Consider the following 16,898-nt stretch of genomic DNA (forward strand, 5'->3'; position numbering starts at 1 on the left):
GGGAAGGTGAGGGGCAGCCAAGGGCCACCATACTGTTGACATCCACCACCCTTCCCACCTCTCTCACCACCACCCTGTCATCATCACGAGCCTGTGCCTGGGTCGATGGCAATCCCAGGCCTCTTGTAAGTCGTGTGGCCCTGCCAAACAATGAAGAGCTGCTGGCTCCTCCAGCCAACATCAGAGCTCTTATTCACCTACATTAAGCAGTGCCCGTAGAAGATTTTTAAAAAGAGCAGAGTAAAGTGATGAGGTAAACGGGGTTAGCCGTCATTTAAATAAAAACGGTCTGACAATCTAAATGGTGGAGTAAAGTGACGGGGAGATGCATGAAAGGTCAGAACGAAAAGGGCTGCGGAAGGTAATTTGAGGCTGGAGGAGGTTGAAGTGATAGCATGGATCAAGAGCAAGGCAGGGTTTACATTGGCTCCCAGTCCCCAAATTAATTCATTATAAGTCACTGAGGCTAAGTGTGATCAGGACTTGGTACAAGATCAAATCCAGGCGACTGCATTTTGGACAAGCACAATTTGTAGAAGAATGGGGGAAGTCATTTGAGCATTAAATGCAGAGATGGCAAAATCATAGATGAGTGTATCGAAGGTGGAGGAGTTAATACTGAGGTGCAGGTGAAAAGTGCTGCAGGAGAAATATGCAGAGCTTGTGATTGACAAGATACCCTGTGTGAAGTTCTGCTCTCCATTTGAATAGCATGTCATGGTTTTGTAGTCTGGTTCAGCATGAGTGGTGGAAAGTGAGATGGAGTCAATGGTCGAAGAAAGAATGGAGGATCCGACTGGCTGCCTTAGTAATGCATGTTCCTCGCTGCTTGATCATTCTTGGATTCCAGGTGATCCAACAGGTTTAGGTGCAGGATCCTGATTCATAAGGGGTATGGACTTGTTATATGTAACACAGCACAGAAGTCCAGATACTCTTAAGTCCAAGGGATGACCTGATCTTCAGTGTTCTGGAAAGTGTTTGATGGGTTAGATGTAGAGGTGATGTACCCTCTTGTTCATAGATCATAGAATTTACAGTGCAGAAGGAGGCCATTCGGCCCATCGAGTCTGCACCGGCTCCTGGAAAGAGCACCCTACCCAAGGTTAACACCTCTACCCTATCCCCATAACCCAGTAACCCCACCCGACACTAAGGGTAATTTTGGACACTAAGGGCAATTTATCATGTCCAATCCACCTAACTTGCACATCTTTGGACTGTGGGAGGAAACCGGAGCACCCGGAGGAAACCCACGCACACACGGGGAGGATGTACAGACTCCGCACAGACAGTGACCCAAGCCGGAATCGAACCCGGGACCATGTGCTATCCACAATGCTACCGTGTTGGGAGACAAGAACTCGGGAATATAAATATAAGATGGCCACTAATAAATCCAACATTGAATTCAGGAGGAACTCTTTCGGCAGAATTCTCCAGCTGCGCCTGCCCATGGCGATCTTTTTAAAAATAAATTATTTTTATTTTCCCAATTAAGGGGCAATTTTAGTCTGGCCAATCTATCTAACCTGCACATCTTTGGGTTGTGGGGGTGAAACCCACGCAGATATGGGGAGAAGGTACAAACTCCACACGGACAGTGACCCAGGGCCAGGATTCGAGTCCGGGTCCTCAGCGCTGTAGTCCCAGTGCTAACCACTGCATCACCGTGCTGCCTACGCCCATGGCGATCCTGCGGCAGGTGGGGAAAAAGTATGCAGCCCATTACCACAAGAAGATGATGGGATGAATAGCATTGGGTGTGTTTAAGGGAAAGTGCGATAAATGCATGGGGGAGAAAGCTGTATGAGTTAGATTGATTTATGACGGGTGGGAGGAGGTGCATGTGGAGTATTAGAACATAGAACACACAGTACAGAAGGAGGCCATTCGGCCCATTGAGTCTGCACCGACCCACTTAAGCCCTCACTTCCACCCTATCCCCGTAACCCAATAACCACTCCTAACCTTTTGGAACACTAGGGGCAATTTAGCATGGCCAGTCCACCTAACCTGCACATCTTTGGACTGTGGGAGGAAACCGGAGCACCCGGAGGAAACCCACGCAGACACGGGGAGAATGTGCAGACTCCGCACAGACAGTGACCGAGCGGGGAATCGAACCTGGGACCCTGGCGCTGTGAAGCCACAATGCTATCCACTGTGCTACCGTGCCGCCCTATTAACACTAGTATAGACCAGTTGGAAAGAATGGCTTGCTTCTGTGCTGTGTACATTCTATGTAATGTAGGGATCAATCTCAAGGAGAAAAAAAATCATTCACTTGGTATTATTTGCACACATGCCTAATCAACATGGCAGGTTAGATATACACCAGAAATAACAGGAGTCTCATGCAATTAAGTGAGGGCACTTTAACATTCTGTGCAATTAAAATGTTCCATGGTCTGTGCAGTTCCAAAATAACAGTTTGTTTTAAATTTCCAGGAAATCATTTTTCAGATCTGAAAAGGTTTCTTATTTATAGGAAAAAAAACCCTCCAGTGTTGAAGTCTTAAGGTGACATATATGTGGCAGATTTTATCTGCAAATTATTGTATACTCAGGTTCTGTGTATGGTGGGAACTGGGTAAAGGTTCCTCAAACTGTTGGGCACAAAATTGTCATTTTGGTGAGAATACTGGTCACAGCTTGGTGTTTATCATTTCGCAACTCACACTTTTTATATCGGAGGAGTCAGAAAGCAATAAAACTATTTCTAGGGTTTTATGACAAATGCTGTTCTGCACTTGTTACTTTATTTTTTGCAGACGAGCCCTTTGAGCTTGAATGACTTGCTCAAGCAATTAAAGAGTGTTTTGTAATGCATGCCATGGTAAATTGTGGCATGATCTGCTGAAATGTCAGAACAAGAATGCTATTTATTATTTGTTTTCCCAATGTAGTGCAGTGAATTTCTTTTTTTTATTAATTCAGAGTGCCCAATTCATTTTTTCCAAATAAGGGGCAATTTAGCGTTGCTAAACCACCTAACCTGCACATCTTTGGATTGTGGGGGCGAAACCCACGCAAACACGGGGAGACTGTGCAAACTCCACATGATCAGTGACCCAGAGCCGCGATTGAACCTGGGACCTCAGCACTGTGAGACAGCAGTGCTAACCGCTGTACCACAGTGCTGTGGTGATTTCTGATCATTAACCAATAATTCAGTCCTCCTGCCTAAGGCTCAATGGGAACAGGACGTTACTGACAAGGCACAGCATTATGCAAATCCTTACTTCGGGATAAATTCCCAGTGTTGCCTACCAGTACAGCACAAGTTTGAAACAAATCTTGCAGAAATCATATTGGAATATGCAATATACAAGTGGCACCTGTGTCAGCTGTTCGTTCTTAAAAGTTTCTGTCAGGAAAGTTCAAGTGTATTGACCTGTTCATGGATGACAGGGACATGTTTGGGATTGGAAATCTGAATGCGCAGTGAACAGTTGGCAGTATTCCCTCCAATTGGGGGCATGGTACATTCTGCATCAAAGATGGAAGTTCACCAAATTTAGAGTAAATTGGATAGGAAATTGTTTAGGCAACAGAATAAAATGATCAATCCTGGACAGCCATGTTTCAAACTTAGCGACTGTGTGAGAAGAGTCCTATATAAGTTCTCCACTGTTTATGTATGTTTGTTAATTACCTTGACAACAAAGTTGGCGTTTGCTGATGATACAAAATTATGGAGGGAAAGTAAAGTGTCCCATGGATTGAGACATAAATCACTGGGATTAATTAGAGAACAAGCACTTGAGAAATTGAGTGTGGGTTAGTATTCATTCTAAAGTTTAGAATCTAAACAGTTATGTTTCTTTACTAATAAGTAACAATGGATTCCGAGGTCATTGATGTGAGCAGGTGGGTGAAAGCAATGGCCATTGTCCAATCATTAGAAATGTCTAATGCCAGGGAACAGTTGACATGACATGCTGCTGGGCTGTAGAGTTGGATGTGTAAAATGTAAATTCAAAGAACTAGCACTGATTCCCATCATTTAAAAAGAAAATTACAATTTGAGTTTATCTAATTCTGCACATCTAATTTTCTTCAAGGGCAGTTTTTTAAAAAAGTGCTGAAAGTTTGGATTTTAAACTGCGCGTGAGAAAACCTACTCCCTGACCGTATCTCAGAAAAGACATTGGGTGGGACTTTCCAACTATTCTTGCCGGCAGGATTGGTGAGCCTGCCGATGGGAGACCCCTGCCGCGGGTTCCCTGGCGGCAGAGGGTGCGAGCAACAGGAAACCCTAAAGTCTTGTGAAACCATGTTGACAGTGGCAGGAATGATCCTGCTGCCTCTGCCGTCACAAAACATGTTGCGGGGGTGGGAGGGGGGACGGGGGTTGGAAGATCCCGGGAAATATCTCTTTCCTTAAAGGTGAGGTCGGGTGTCATGGTAACAGTGACATCATTGGCCCCTGCAGGTGAATCATATGATTTGAGCTGAAGTCGTTTGCGATGATTCCAGGTGAAAACACAATATCCTAGTTTTGGATAACACTTACAACACATACAACACTTAGGATGGTTTCATATGTATCCTTTCCTATGTAGGAGCTGCTACGTTTTTGACATCCACCGAGAATTAAAGAGACAAACTGAATCCTAAAGAAATGCCATTTAATGTTGTTTGTGAAATAAATCTGGCTCCAGTCTTTGATTTGGTGTTGAAAAGGTTAATATGGGAACTCTGGTGTTTACTTAATTTGACACCTCCCTGCTTCAACTGGACAGCAAAGACAATGATTAATGCTGGCATCATTGTAGAAAATTTGGACTGGTAGCCATGGGGAATGGACTTCTTGAATAGACTGAGGGGAAATGGGTCTGTTGGCATAAACATTGATTGACTGCTCAGCATAGTTAGTCCAAAATCTCTGGTTACACCAACACACGATGCATTGTGGGAACCTCTTACTTTTTAAAACAGTTTCCATGGGAACTGAACTCTATTTGATCTCAAACACAAGTATTGAAATCGCAAGACTTTATGGGACCTTATGTGCAATATCCTTTTTCCACTTAATGGAGGGAAAGAGAGAGAGTGAATTTGAAATAGGTCTGAGACAATATTTGGCTTTTTTTCACATAAAGTACTTATCCAGCAAACTCTGTTTGATGAGAAGTCTCTTTAGGCAGTGGAACTGTTTCTAGTGATTAAATAGGCTCCGTTTTTATGCACGTATGGTAAAGAACAGGCTCGGATTCTTTTATCAAATGCTAATGGCGCGTGTTCAGGGCTGGGTCAGTAATGAGCAATCAGACCAGGAACCACCCCAGAATTAATGGCTTGGTCCGTGCTCATTTCATTCACTTGAGCTAAGGTGATGGGGGGTGGGGGGCAGTGTTAACATCAATCTTGGGTAGGAAAGGAGGAAAGAAATTAACCAGGACTGCTGCTCAAACATCCCTTTAAGCGATCCTTGTTGGAAAATTGGTAGCATTCTTATCGTTAATGGAGGCAAGAGTGGGCAAGAACATGAAAAGTGGAATATATAATGTTGAGAAATGTGAGGCTATCCACATTGGTAGAAGGAACAAATGTGAGTATTTATTAAATGATGGGAGATTAGAAAGTGGAGCTGTACAAGGGAACCTGGGTGTCCTGACCAATAAGTCACTGAAAGCTAACCTGCAGGTGCAGCAAGCAATTAGGAAGGCTAATGGAATGTTAGCCTTTATCGCAAGAGGATTTGATTAAAGGAGGAGCAAAGTGTTGATTCAATTGTACAGAACCTTGATTAGATCGCAACTGGAGTACTGTGTGCAGTCTTGATTCCTGACCTAAGGAAGGATATTATTGCCATAGAGGGAGTGCAATGAGTTTTCACCAGACATGTTCACTGGATGTTGGGGCTATCCTATGGAAAGAGATTGGAAAACTTAGCCTGTATTCTGTATAGTTTCAAAGTATGAGAGATGATCTCATTAAAACCCAGAAATACTTGAAGGGTTAGATGGGGTAGATGCAGGCAAGATGTTTCCTCTGTTTGGGGAGTCAAAAACAGGCATCACAATTTCAACAGGGATTGGAAGCGACTTGGGACCGAGATGAGGAAATATATTTTTACTCCGATGGTTGTGAATCTTTGGAATTCTCTGCCCCAGATAGCTGAGCAAGTACGTCAGGTTAGGTTGGGATAGGAGGGTGGGGTTCGACAATGTGGGGGGGTTGTGGGGGAAGGCAGTGGCCAGGTCTGGTTGGGGAGGGGTGGTCAGATGTGAGTGAGGGTGAAGGTGTGGGGAGGGGCAGACATGGAGGCGATCTAGCCGGTTCAGATTTGGGGTGCGGGGGTTTTGGGTTGGGTTGGGATGTGGGTTTAGAGTGGCAGAGGAGTTGGGTCAGATCAGTGGTTGGGTTTGGGTGCTTGGAGTAGGGGGGTGAGGTTGAGGATGTGGATTGGGATCGGGGTGGGGGTCGGTGGGGGCGAGGATGGGGGGAGGTCAGGTTGGGTAGGGAATATGGAGAGGGTGGTGGGGTTGATTGAAAGTGTGATGGAGAGACCCGTGCGAGGATCGATCTGCGTATTTAAAGTATTACACTGAAGTACAAAGTGGTTTTATTTCATCTAACCTTTTCAGAATAACTAGTAAAGTAATACTGGCAGAGCCATCCGAAGTTGGCAATTTAAATCGCTTTGTCAGGTGGTTCTGAGCACAGCCAATTGTCTGGACGATAGCTGGGTAAACCCTTGCCTGAGAACTTCCAAGAGGGATTCCCCAGGACATCTTTGGTGCCCAGAAGTTATGGGCCATTGGGTATGTTTACAACAGCAATGAACAGATTTCTAAATCCCAATGACAAAGGGATATAAGTATATTTGTGGGGGGGGGGGGGGGGGAGATGGGGGGGAGATGGGGGGGAGATGGGGGGGGATGGGGAAAGCATTGAAGTGAATGATCAGCCATGATCATATTGAATGGCAGAGCAGGCTCGATAGGCTGAATGGCTTACTCCTGTTCCTATTCATGCCCCCAGAATCAATTATCCTGCTAATATACACTGTCTGGGTTCCCACTGCCCATTTGGTTGAGCTATGTTACCAAGTCTAGTGCCCTTTAAATTATATCCTAACTAGCTTCAAGGGAGAAAAAAGGATGTGAATAAAAAGGGTAATAATGGTCTTATTCACAATTCTGATGAAAGGTCATCTCTATCTGAAACATTAACTCTGTTCCTCTCCATAGACTGTCTGATGTGCTGTGTATTTTGTTTTTATTCAGATTTTCAAAATCTGCAATATTTTCCTTTTGCATTGTTGGTCCTCCGATCTGTTTCTGATCTGCCTCCCACACCTCATGCTCCTATGTCATATATTGTCTGCGGTAGTGTCAACCATCCCTGGGCATTGTGTTGCAAAAGGCTGGGGAGCTGACAGAATACATACGACAGTTGACATGGGTACAGGATTGGAGACGTTACAGATAATTTATTTTGTTACGTTGCTGCAATATCAGTTGTACAGTGCACATGGACACTAATGTTTGTTATATGATGTGCATAGACATTGTATGCTGTTATCGTGTTTAGATATATCCATAGAGGCACAGTTGGTAGCCTGCTACCTCATGGCGCTGAGATCTCAGGTTCGATCCCAGCTCTGGGTCACTGTCCGTGTGGAGTTTGCACATTCTCCCCTGTTTGCATGGGTTTCGCCCCCACAACCCAAAGATGTGCAGGATAGGTGGATTGGACATGCTAAATTGCTCCTTAATTGAAAAACAAAATGAATTGGGCACACTAAATTTATAAAAAAAAAAAAAATAATAATATATCTATAGAGTCCTCACAGTGCAGTGTTATGGGCCAGGGTTTAGAGAACACCAAGTATATCATGGAGTTCACCTAACCCACAACTGTTTATAGATTTTGGTTATGAGGAGCATAAGGTGTTATTCAACAAGTTATTCAACCTTTAGGTGTTATTCAACAAGGCCCTCAGTACTTTAAATCAAAAACAAAGTTTATTCAAGGAATTCAGTTAACCTTTCCATAAACACACATAGTAAACATTGATATATATACATATAGATATATATAACCCTTAATAACTTCCCTTTCAACTGTTTCAGTTTGATAACAACATCCAATACCAGACACATCCCTTTTACCAAAACAATAGGTTTGAATTATTTACAGAAAACAGTTATCACTTTTAAACTATCAAGTGATCTGGACACCTTTTAGCATATAGAGAGAGAGACAAAATAAACCTTCTTTGTCTGAATCCAGCTTCCAACTGTGTAAACTGAAAGTAAAACTCAGAGCCACAGCCAGCTCGCAGCTCAAAGTGAAAGTAAAAGCCAGAGCCACAGCCCAGCTCCACCCACACAATGGCATCACTGAAAACATTTGATAAACACTAATTTCTTAAAGGGACACTCCTTTAATCGCAGCAGGAGGCCATTCGGCCCATAGAGTCTGCACCGACCCTCTGAAAGAGCACCCTACCTCGGCCCACTGGCCTATCCTATCCCTGAAACCGTATAACCTCAACTAACCGTTGGACACTAAGGGGCAATTTAGCATGGCCAATCTAGCTAACCTGCACATCTTAGGACTTTGGGAGGAACCCGGACGGCTAGAGGGAACCCACGCAGACAAGGGGAGAGCGTGCAAACTCCACACAGTCACCCGAAGTCGGAATCAAACCAGGTTCCCTGGCGCTGTGAGACAGCAGCGCTAACCACTGTGCTGCCCTATATTTTTTTAATGTTTTTAGCTATATTGCCGCTCTTTCTCTGTTGCGGTCACCATCCTGGAACTCCCTTCTTAACAGCATCGTGGGTGTTGCTTACACCACATGGACCACAGTGGTTCAAGAAGCTGGCCCACCAACATTGACGCAAGAGCAATGAGGGATGGAAAATAAATGCCACGATAACCAACGATGCACACATACATAGAATCCCCGCAGTGCAGAAGAAGGCATTTAGCCCGATATAATGCTTAAGAGGTCAATTCGCTGACTGGATTCTATTATAATGCGTTGTCAGCCTAAAATAATATTAAAACAATGGAATTTAGGAGTTGTGCTGACATGGTATCATAAGGTTTGAAGTTATGATGAATTTGTGTTTTCACTGTGGTTCATGAGAATCACACGTTCTGTATATAATATGTATTGAATGCTTGAGGTTTGTCCTTAAAAAGGAAAAATATGTTTCTGTATTTCTTCAGTGGGTTTTGCCAAAAATCGGGCGGTTGAGCAGAGTTCTGGGAGGTTCCTTTGTTTCCTGGATGCGGTGAGTGTGTAAACTGCTATTGATTTCACAGAAAACTTTGCTCTGTTCAGGAAAATGCTTTAATTATTAGTTGTTTTGAAGTATTATGAGACTGGCCATTAATGCTTTGTCTCCTTCACGACAAAGCGGACAAAATGAGCCAATTGATTTTCCATTTGGCAAGGTGAATTGACGACTAATGTCGTCTCCTGGGTAATAATTGTGCAGTATGAACTGAAAGATTGTGCACCTGAGCATCATGGCAAAAATGAAACTCTTTGTGTGTGTGTCTCCATCTTTCAGACATAATGTTAAGCTGATGTCCTATCCACCCTCCGAGCTGGGCATAATGGGTCCAATGGCACTATTTGAAGAAGTCAGGAGAGTTTCCTGTTGTCCAGGCCAACAGTTGTGTTCTTCAATGTTCATCTCACTTGCTGTTTGTGGGACCCTGCCGGGTACTGACTGACTGCTGGGTTAATTTACATTACAACGGTGGTTACATTTCTAATATAATCATTGGGCTCAGCGGTACTTTAGAACATGCCACCCTCCCCCACCTCAAAGTGGGAGACCAAAGTAAATAATTAGTACGGTGCTGCCTGGGATTGAGGTTTAGCCATTTTCTTTAGCCACCCACAGACTTGGTTCTTGTAGCATGTAGCAACTTGTTTTTTATGTGGCTGGCCTCTAGGCACCTTCCTGCAACACTGACAAAGATCTACAAATGCAATGTCATGGCCAATATGCATCTGCTGTTGTTCCCAGTGCTGGGCAGCAATCTTCAAGTTGCTTTACGCTGTAGCCATCGCAAATTTAGAGCTTGTGAGCCAGATTGTGTCGTGCAGCTGCTTCCACTGGACAGCAACCTGCAATATGAGGGTAACCTGGTTTTGAGTGAAATGAGGCTCACGAGGCTACCACGGAACTGCTTAGTAGCATCACCATCCTGGACCTCATTTGGAAGGTGATAACGAGCAGAGGATTCCTGCTGGGACAGTCATCTGGATGTGTTTAAAGAACACTGTTGACGTTTAATTCTGCATAAAGGATTATTTCCTTTCTTTTGCGGCACATCTTTCAGTACACTGTTGCATCAAAGTTTACAGAGGAAGCACTTGCTTGTGTTTTCTTTCACCCTAGATCTTCCGTCGAGTTGGTGAGACCCAAGCTTTTAAACAACAGATATTTGCAATTTTTCACAAGCTCTTTTGTTGCAAGGATGCTGAATTTTGAACCTTTTCGGGAAAAGTAAATAATGTCAAGTAGCTGTTAATCCGTTTTGGTAATTCCATCCTGCCCGTTTATTGACATGGAAGTTGCTTCTGAACTGATGGGGTTTGCTTCTAATCAGAGGGTGATATCAGTGACTAGAAGCATTGATAGCACAGATGGGAGCCATTTGTCCCACAAAGTCTGGCTAAGTTGACTGAACAGTAACCGCCTTCAAAAAGTCATTAACTTCTGCAGAAATAAATTTTGTGTCTGACTTGAGCTTGTTACAGTTGACGGGGAGGCCACCGCCTTTGGAATTTCAGTCCATTCTGGCTCTAGGGAATTGGATATATACTTGAAAAGGAAACATTTTCAGGATTATGTGGAAAGGGCAAGGGAATGTGACCAATTGGATAGCCCTTTCACAGATCTGGCACAATTGACCAAATGGCTTCCTTCTGTGTGGTATGATCCTATGATTTGGTCTAAAATACCCATGTGCCAACCCAAGATTCATTGGTTACCGCATACTTTAATCTCCCTCATCATGGTGGCTCATAGTGTGGCTAGGAGCAGAATCAATTAGTGCTATCTGTTAATTTTGAACCATTGAAAAGAGAGAGGAGGGGGAGGGTTATGTTGAGAAACCTCTCTCTCATTTTATTTCAGTTGTGCTTAAAATAACATGAGCAGAAGGCTTGGGTGTGAAGAGAATAATTTCCTACAAGACGCATTTAGCTCTTTAAAATCTCTTGCCCAAAGAGTACAACCTCCCATTATAGAGTTTCTTGGGCTGGATAAACTCACTGAGATCTATCATTACCTTCTTGCTGTTCTGTTCTGTATGTGGATCTCAACAAGATCACGCGTTCCATGAAATTCCTTCACCCAGGGTATGGCTGAGTGAATGTTCAGTTTTCTACTTCAGCTAAAGATTATTTGCTCATGCCTTGGAGAGAGTCAACTCTTCCTCTTCATGTGCGAGGCTTAGTCTCATCCAATTTAAGGTGCTGCACCGGGCCCACATGTCCGGGACTAGGATGAGTAGGTTCTTTGGGGGTGAAGACAGGTGCACCAGATGTTCGGGGAGTCCAGCGAACCACGCCCATATGTTCTGGGCATGCCCGGCACTGGAAGAATTCTGGAAGGGGGGTGGCGGGGACGGTGTCGAGGGTGGTTGGATCCAGGGTCAAACCAGGGTGGGGACTCGCGATTTTCGGCAGGGGGAGGGGGGCGGGGGGGGCGGGGGGGGAGGGGGTGCGGGGCGAGGGGGAGGGGGGCGGGGCAAGGGGGAGGGGGGGGCGGGGCAAGGGGCAAGGGGGAGGGGGGGGCAAGGGGGGGGCGAGGCAAGGGGGGGCAAGGGGGAGGGGGGCAAGGGGGTGGGGGGGAGGGGGGGCAAGGGGGGGCAAGGGGGGGCGGGGCAAGGGGGGAGGGGGGCAAGGGGGTGGGGGGGGAGGGGGGGCAAGGGGGGGCGGGGCGATGGGGAGGGGGGCAAGGGGGGGCGAGGCAAGGGGGGGCAAGGGGGAGGGGGGGGGCAAGGGGGGGCGGGGCAAGGGGGGCAAGGGGGGGAGGGGGGCAAGGGGGGGTTCCTTATTATAGTTTCTATATATTTTCGCTACGGTTATGTAACTTAACATTGTGTTAACTTAAGTTGTTTATATGTTGGGTTGTTCATTGAGGAGGGGCGAAGGTTCATGATTGTTGTCATTACTGTTATCGTTGGTATTTTAGTATGGTTTGATGTTGTTGTATAAATTCAAAATTTTTCAATAAAAATTATTTTAAAAAAAAAGATTATTTGCTCACGAAGGATGATAAAAGTTAAGAACATTAAATGCAAAACGACCAGCATTTTTCTTTTGAAACCATTGGCACCACCAGTTGGAGTCTACTTTTAAGCAAAACCAATAAATCCACACACTCTCCTGTCAAACTCAACAATTAAAAGGTTACAGTTAACAACACATCGATCTCATTTGTTAAATCTATTATCATCTACTTGTTCTTTTTTGCGGATGAGCTGCATTGTCATGGTGAAGTATCTTATCACAAGGAAGATATTAGTGGAGAAGATCACTTGGCCTATCTTAGTACATCAATCCAGGAAGATACTACAGACCCTCTGTGAATACAGGAGAGGATTGAACAATATACTGGCAGCCAGTTCTACCTTGCCATCAACCATTCCAATGTCTCTGATTTGCATGCTGCTCTCCTGACATCCAATCCTCTGTGTACCGAGATTTCCTAAAACCAAATATTGGGAAGACCAATGCCCTTAGTCCCTGCCACAAACTCCATTCTCCAGTTACTGACTCTATCCACTGCACTGCTCACTCACCGAATCAGTCTGTTCACATGCTTGGCATCCTACTTCACTCGGGTGAGCTTCTGATCACATGGGGTGACCGGTACGGGGAGACCGTGGTCCAGGTGGTAATGTCGCTGGACTAGTAATCCTGAGGCTCAGGCTAACGCTCTTGGGACAAGGTATCAAATCCCAACATGGGAATTAAATTCAATTAATTAAAAATCTGGAATTAAAATCTAATCTCCTTAATAGAAACACAGAAAATAAGAGCAAGATTCAGCCCTTCTAGCCTGCTTGGCCATTTGAAATGATCATGACTGATTCTCTAACTCAAAATCACACTTCTGCCCTCTCCCTATATTCCTTGATGCCTAGAATCTAGAAATGTATCTAGTCCCTTCTTCAATATATTCAGTATCTTGGCTCCACAGCCTTCTGTGGAAGAGAATTCCACAAGTTTACCAAGCTCTGAGTGAAGACATTTAGAACATAGAACATACAGTGCAGAAGGAGGCCACTCGGCCCATCGAGTCTGCACCGATCCACTTAAGCCCTCACTTCCACACTATCCATCGTCCAGGAAGGGTGACACACAGTCATTCACAGCTCATGCAATATCCCAGCAAGCATCGTGACATTGGGATCAATATTCAACAAGCTGTTGATGATTCCATATCCACGACTGGATTTCTAAGCTGTCACGCTATCTGTGGAGGTGTTCATGCCAAACATTCCCGAGGGAATATGATTGGATATTGCTGCAAGCACCATGCCATCAGTGAAGTGCAAGATCTTTTCCACATTGTTGTCCATGTCCTGAAACAAATGCTCCACACTACGCAGGGAAAGGAGGGAGCGGGTTTAAGCATTGTTCGTGGGGGTGTCGGGGAAGTTAGCACTGTCACTGGGGTGAGGCTGTGCAGTTTGAGGTTGACGGGTCTATTTAAAAAGTGTAAATAAAATGAGACCTTAAGGGGCATCTAGTTCGTGACACAAAAGAAGGCCCTCTCTGATGCTGACTGCAAGATCTGGGCCAACATTTGACCAGAAGTTAGAGCCACGCATGTGAGAAAGTATATTTTTGAAAAGCCGAGAAGTCCAGGATTGCAAAAGGCTACTGAAGCTTATTGCTCAAGTACCATCTTTCTCTGATGCTAACTAGGCCGCCTTTTTTCATGCTTCCCATGGATTCCTTTAGATTTAGGTGAAGCCTGTAAAAATGAGTTTCGAAAAAATAGCAGCACTTCCAACGAGAGTCCATTGCTCTTATTGGAAATGTAGACCAGTTTGAATCCATAGAATCCCTACAGTGCAGAAGGAGGCCATTTGACCCATCGAGTCTACACTGAGTCGGCAAGGTTTGATCAGGAATAGTTTTGTCAAAAGGCATATGGTACACGTGTCTTTATCAATCGTGGCATAGATTACAAAAGCAAGGAAGTCATGTTGGAGTTATATAGAGCACTGGTGAGGCCACAGCTGGAGTACCGTGTGCATTTCTGGTCTCCATATTATAGAAAGGATGTGATTGCACTGGAGCGAGTGCAGAAGCAATTCACCAGGATGTTGACTGTGATGGAACATTTTAATTGTGAAGAGAGATTGGATCGGCTGGAGTTGTTTTCGCTGAAGTAGAGAAGACAGACCTGATCGAGGTGGACAAGATTGTGAGGGGGTGGATCGGGAACAGCTGTTCCCCTTATTTGAAGGGTCGGTTAGGAGGGCACACGAGTTCAAGGTGAGGCACAGAAGGTTCAGCGGGGATTTGAGGAAAAACCTTTTTACCCAGAGGGTGGTGACGGTCTGGAACGCACTGCCTGGGAGGGTGGTGGAGGCGGGTTGCCTCACATGCTTTAAAACATACCTGGATGAACACTTGGCACGTCTTAACATTCGAGGCCATGGGCCAAGTGCTGGCAACTGGGATCAGGATTGGCAGATCAGGTGCCTTTCATGCGGTGGTGCAGATGCGATGGGCTGAAGGGCCTTTTCTGCACTGTATTTTTCTGTTATTCTGTGGCCCTCCGAAGGAGCACTCAAGCTAGGTCCACTCCCTCGCCATATCCACATAACCCTGCGTATTGATCATGGCCAACCCACCGAACCTGCACATCTTTGAGTGCAATTCTGCCACTTTGGACTCAACCTGACTTTTCTCTTTTCAGGTGTCACATTTAGAATTGCGGTTGGCAGCTCTATCACAATTATTACCAGAACCACAAGTTCCAACCTGCAATTAACTGCAAAACTTTGATATGTGAGTCAAGTGCAGAAATCCTAATATCTGAAAAGTGTTAAGTGATATTGTTGCGTGTTTGATGCAACAGACTTTTGTGACATGGGAGTGTGAAGTTTACAGTTATACAGTTCATCTCAAAGTCCAGAAATAGCATGATATTATCACATGAGCATTAAATGTAAGACTTTTTTTTTGTCTGGCATTTGAAAAAAAAATGATTTTTATTGATTTTCATATTTCATGGTACCTAGTTCCATCGTTACTGACAAAGTCAGTTACATTTACATAGCTCCTTTTTGGAGGGGTTTGAGACCCCCCCTCCCCCAAACAGAATGAGACAGGTGTACATGTATGAGTTCCGACCTGGAACTTTCGGACCGTCTACCTGTTTCTTACTCCCCTCCACTGTGGGCCTTATCTGGCTGATCCGCCCTGTTTGGGTACTCTGTGTTGGCCCTGGCGTGTGTCGCCCAGCCTGCTGTTCTTGACTTTGCTCCCTCCCTTTTGTTTTCATCTGTGGCTCTGCCGCCAGTGTTCTGTGGTGTGCCCCGCAGGTTTTTTGAGCCCTACTCTCCTCTCCTCTCCATCTCCTCTTTTACCCCCCTTTCCTTTACGTTTTGGTGGCATGCCTGCACGACCCCCCTCCCCCCTGATCTCTTGGCTGCTGACTACGAACAGTTCTTGGAACAAGTTTGTGAACGGCCTCCACATCTTGTGGAAGCCTTCTTCCAACGCACGGATGGTAAATTTTATTTTCTCCAGTTGGAGGAATACTGACCGGTCGGACTGCCAGTCTGCAGCTTTGGGTGGTGCTTTAGATCGTTAGCCGAGCAGGATTCTTCAGTGGACGATTAGGGAGGCCAAGTTAGAGTGTCAGCCCCGCACCCCATAAAGAGTTCTGGCTGTTCTGAGACCCCAAAGAACGCCACTTTTGGGCATGGCTCGAACCTCATCCCCACAACCTTAGACATTGCCTCAAAAAACATTGTCCAGAACCCGACAACTCGGGCAGGCGCAGAACATGTGGGTGTGGTTGGCCGGGCTGCCCTGGCACCGCTTGCATATTTGTCCTCCACCTCCAGGAAGAACCTGTTCATTCGGGTTCTGGTTAGGTGCACTCCGTGCCCACCACCATTAGCTCCTTTAGGCTTAGCCCTGCGCATGTGGAGGTGGCGTTTGTCCTTTTCAGTGCTTTGATCCAGAGTCGTTCGTTTACCCCCCCCCCCCCCCCCCCCCCCACTACTTCTGTGCCCAGTTCCTCCTCCCACTTTTCTCTCATCTCGTCTTGTCCAGGGGGAGTGTGCCTCCTCCAACAGTTGTGCCCATGCAGCTACCCGCAGTACCCTTTCCCTAGGTTCCCCTCATCCAACAGTTCCTCTACCAGTGACTGTCTCAGCATCAGTGGATACGTAGTCGTTTCTCTACAGAGGAGGTTTTTAAATTGTATATGCCTTAATTCATTTCATTTGGGCAGTTGAAACCTGTCCGTAAGTTCTTCCAGCATCGCTAATCTCTCATTTGTGTGTAAGTTGCTAACTATCAACGTCCCCCATCCTATCACCATCTTTTAAAGGTGTTGTCCATTGTTGATGGCGTGAACCTGTGGTCATTGCAGATGGGGGATATTTCGGTCAGGCCGAAGTGTTGCCTCAATTGGTACCATGTCCTCAATGTGGCTACCACCACTGGGCTTTTGGAGTGTTTGGTTGGCACGGTGCTGTCATAACCAGGGCTCAGAGGGATGTACCCATGTAGGAACTCTCCTCCATCTTTTCCCACTCTGCTTTGGGCTCCTTCACCCATCTCCTCACTCTCACTGCTGTGGCCGCCCAGTGGTAGAATAGTAGGTTTGGGAGGGCTAGGCCTCCCATGCTTCTTTTCCTTTGGAGGACCC

The 16,898-nt window shown here is 45.5% G+C and overlaps 1 protein-coding gene across 5 annotated transcripts in view; it reads left to right on the forward strand.

The window, feature by feature from the left end:
- The window catches only part of b3gntl1 (UDP-GlcNAc:betaGal beta-1,3-N-acetylglucosaminyltransferase-like 1), a 432,810-nt gene that overhangs the window by 8,923 nt on the left and 406,989 nt on the right, over positions 1 to 16,898 (forward strand). For 4 of the 5 annotated variants that reach the window (XM_038777401.1, XM_038777404.1, XM_038777405.1 and 1 more), the window contains exon 4: positions 9,196 to 9,260. The exons of the other annotated variant lie outside the window; for it this stretch is intronic. In XM_038777401.1, coding sequence (XP_038633329.1) covers positions 9,196 to 9,260 — 65 coding nt within the window. The remainder of the gene's footprint in view (positions 1 to 9,195; positions 9,261 to 16,898) is intronic. 5 annotated transcript variants of the gene reach the window in all.

The sequence above is a fragment of the Scyliorhinus canicula genome, chromosome 18 (genome assembly GCF_902713615.1).
Source record: "Scyliorhinus canicula chromosome 18, sScyCan1.1, whole genome shotgun sequence".
Lineage (NCBI taxonomy): Eukaryota > Metazoa > Chordata > Chondrichthyes > Carcharhiniformes > Scyliorhinidae > Scyliorhinus > Scyliorhinus canicula.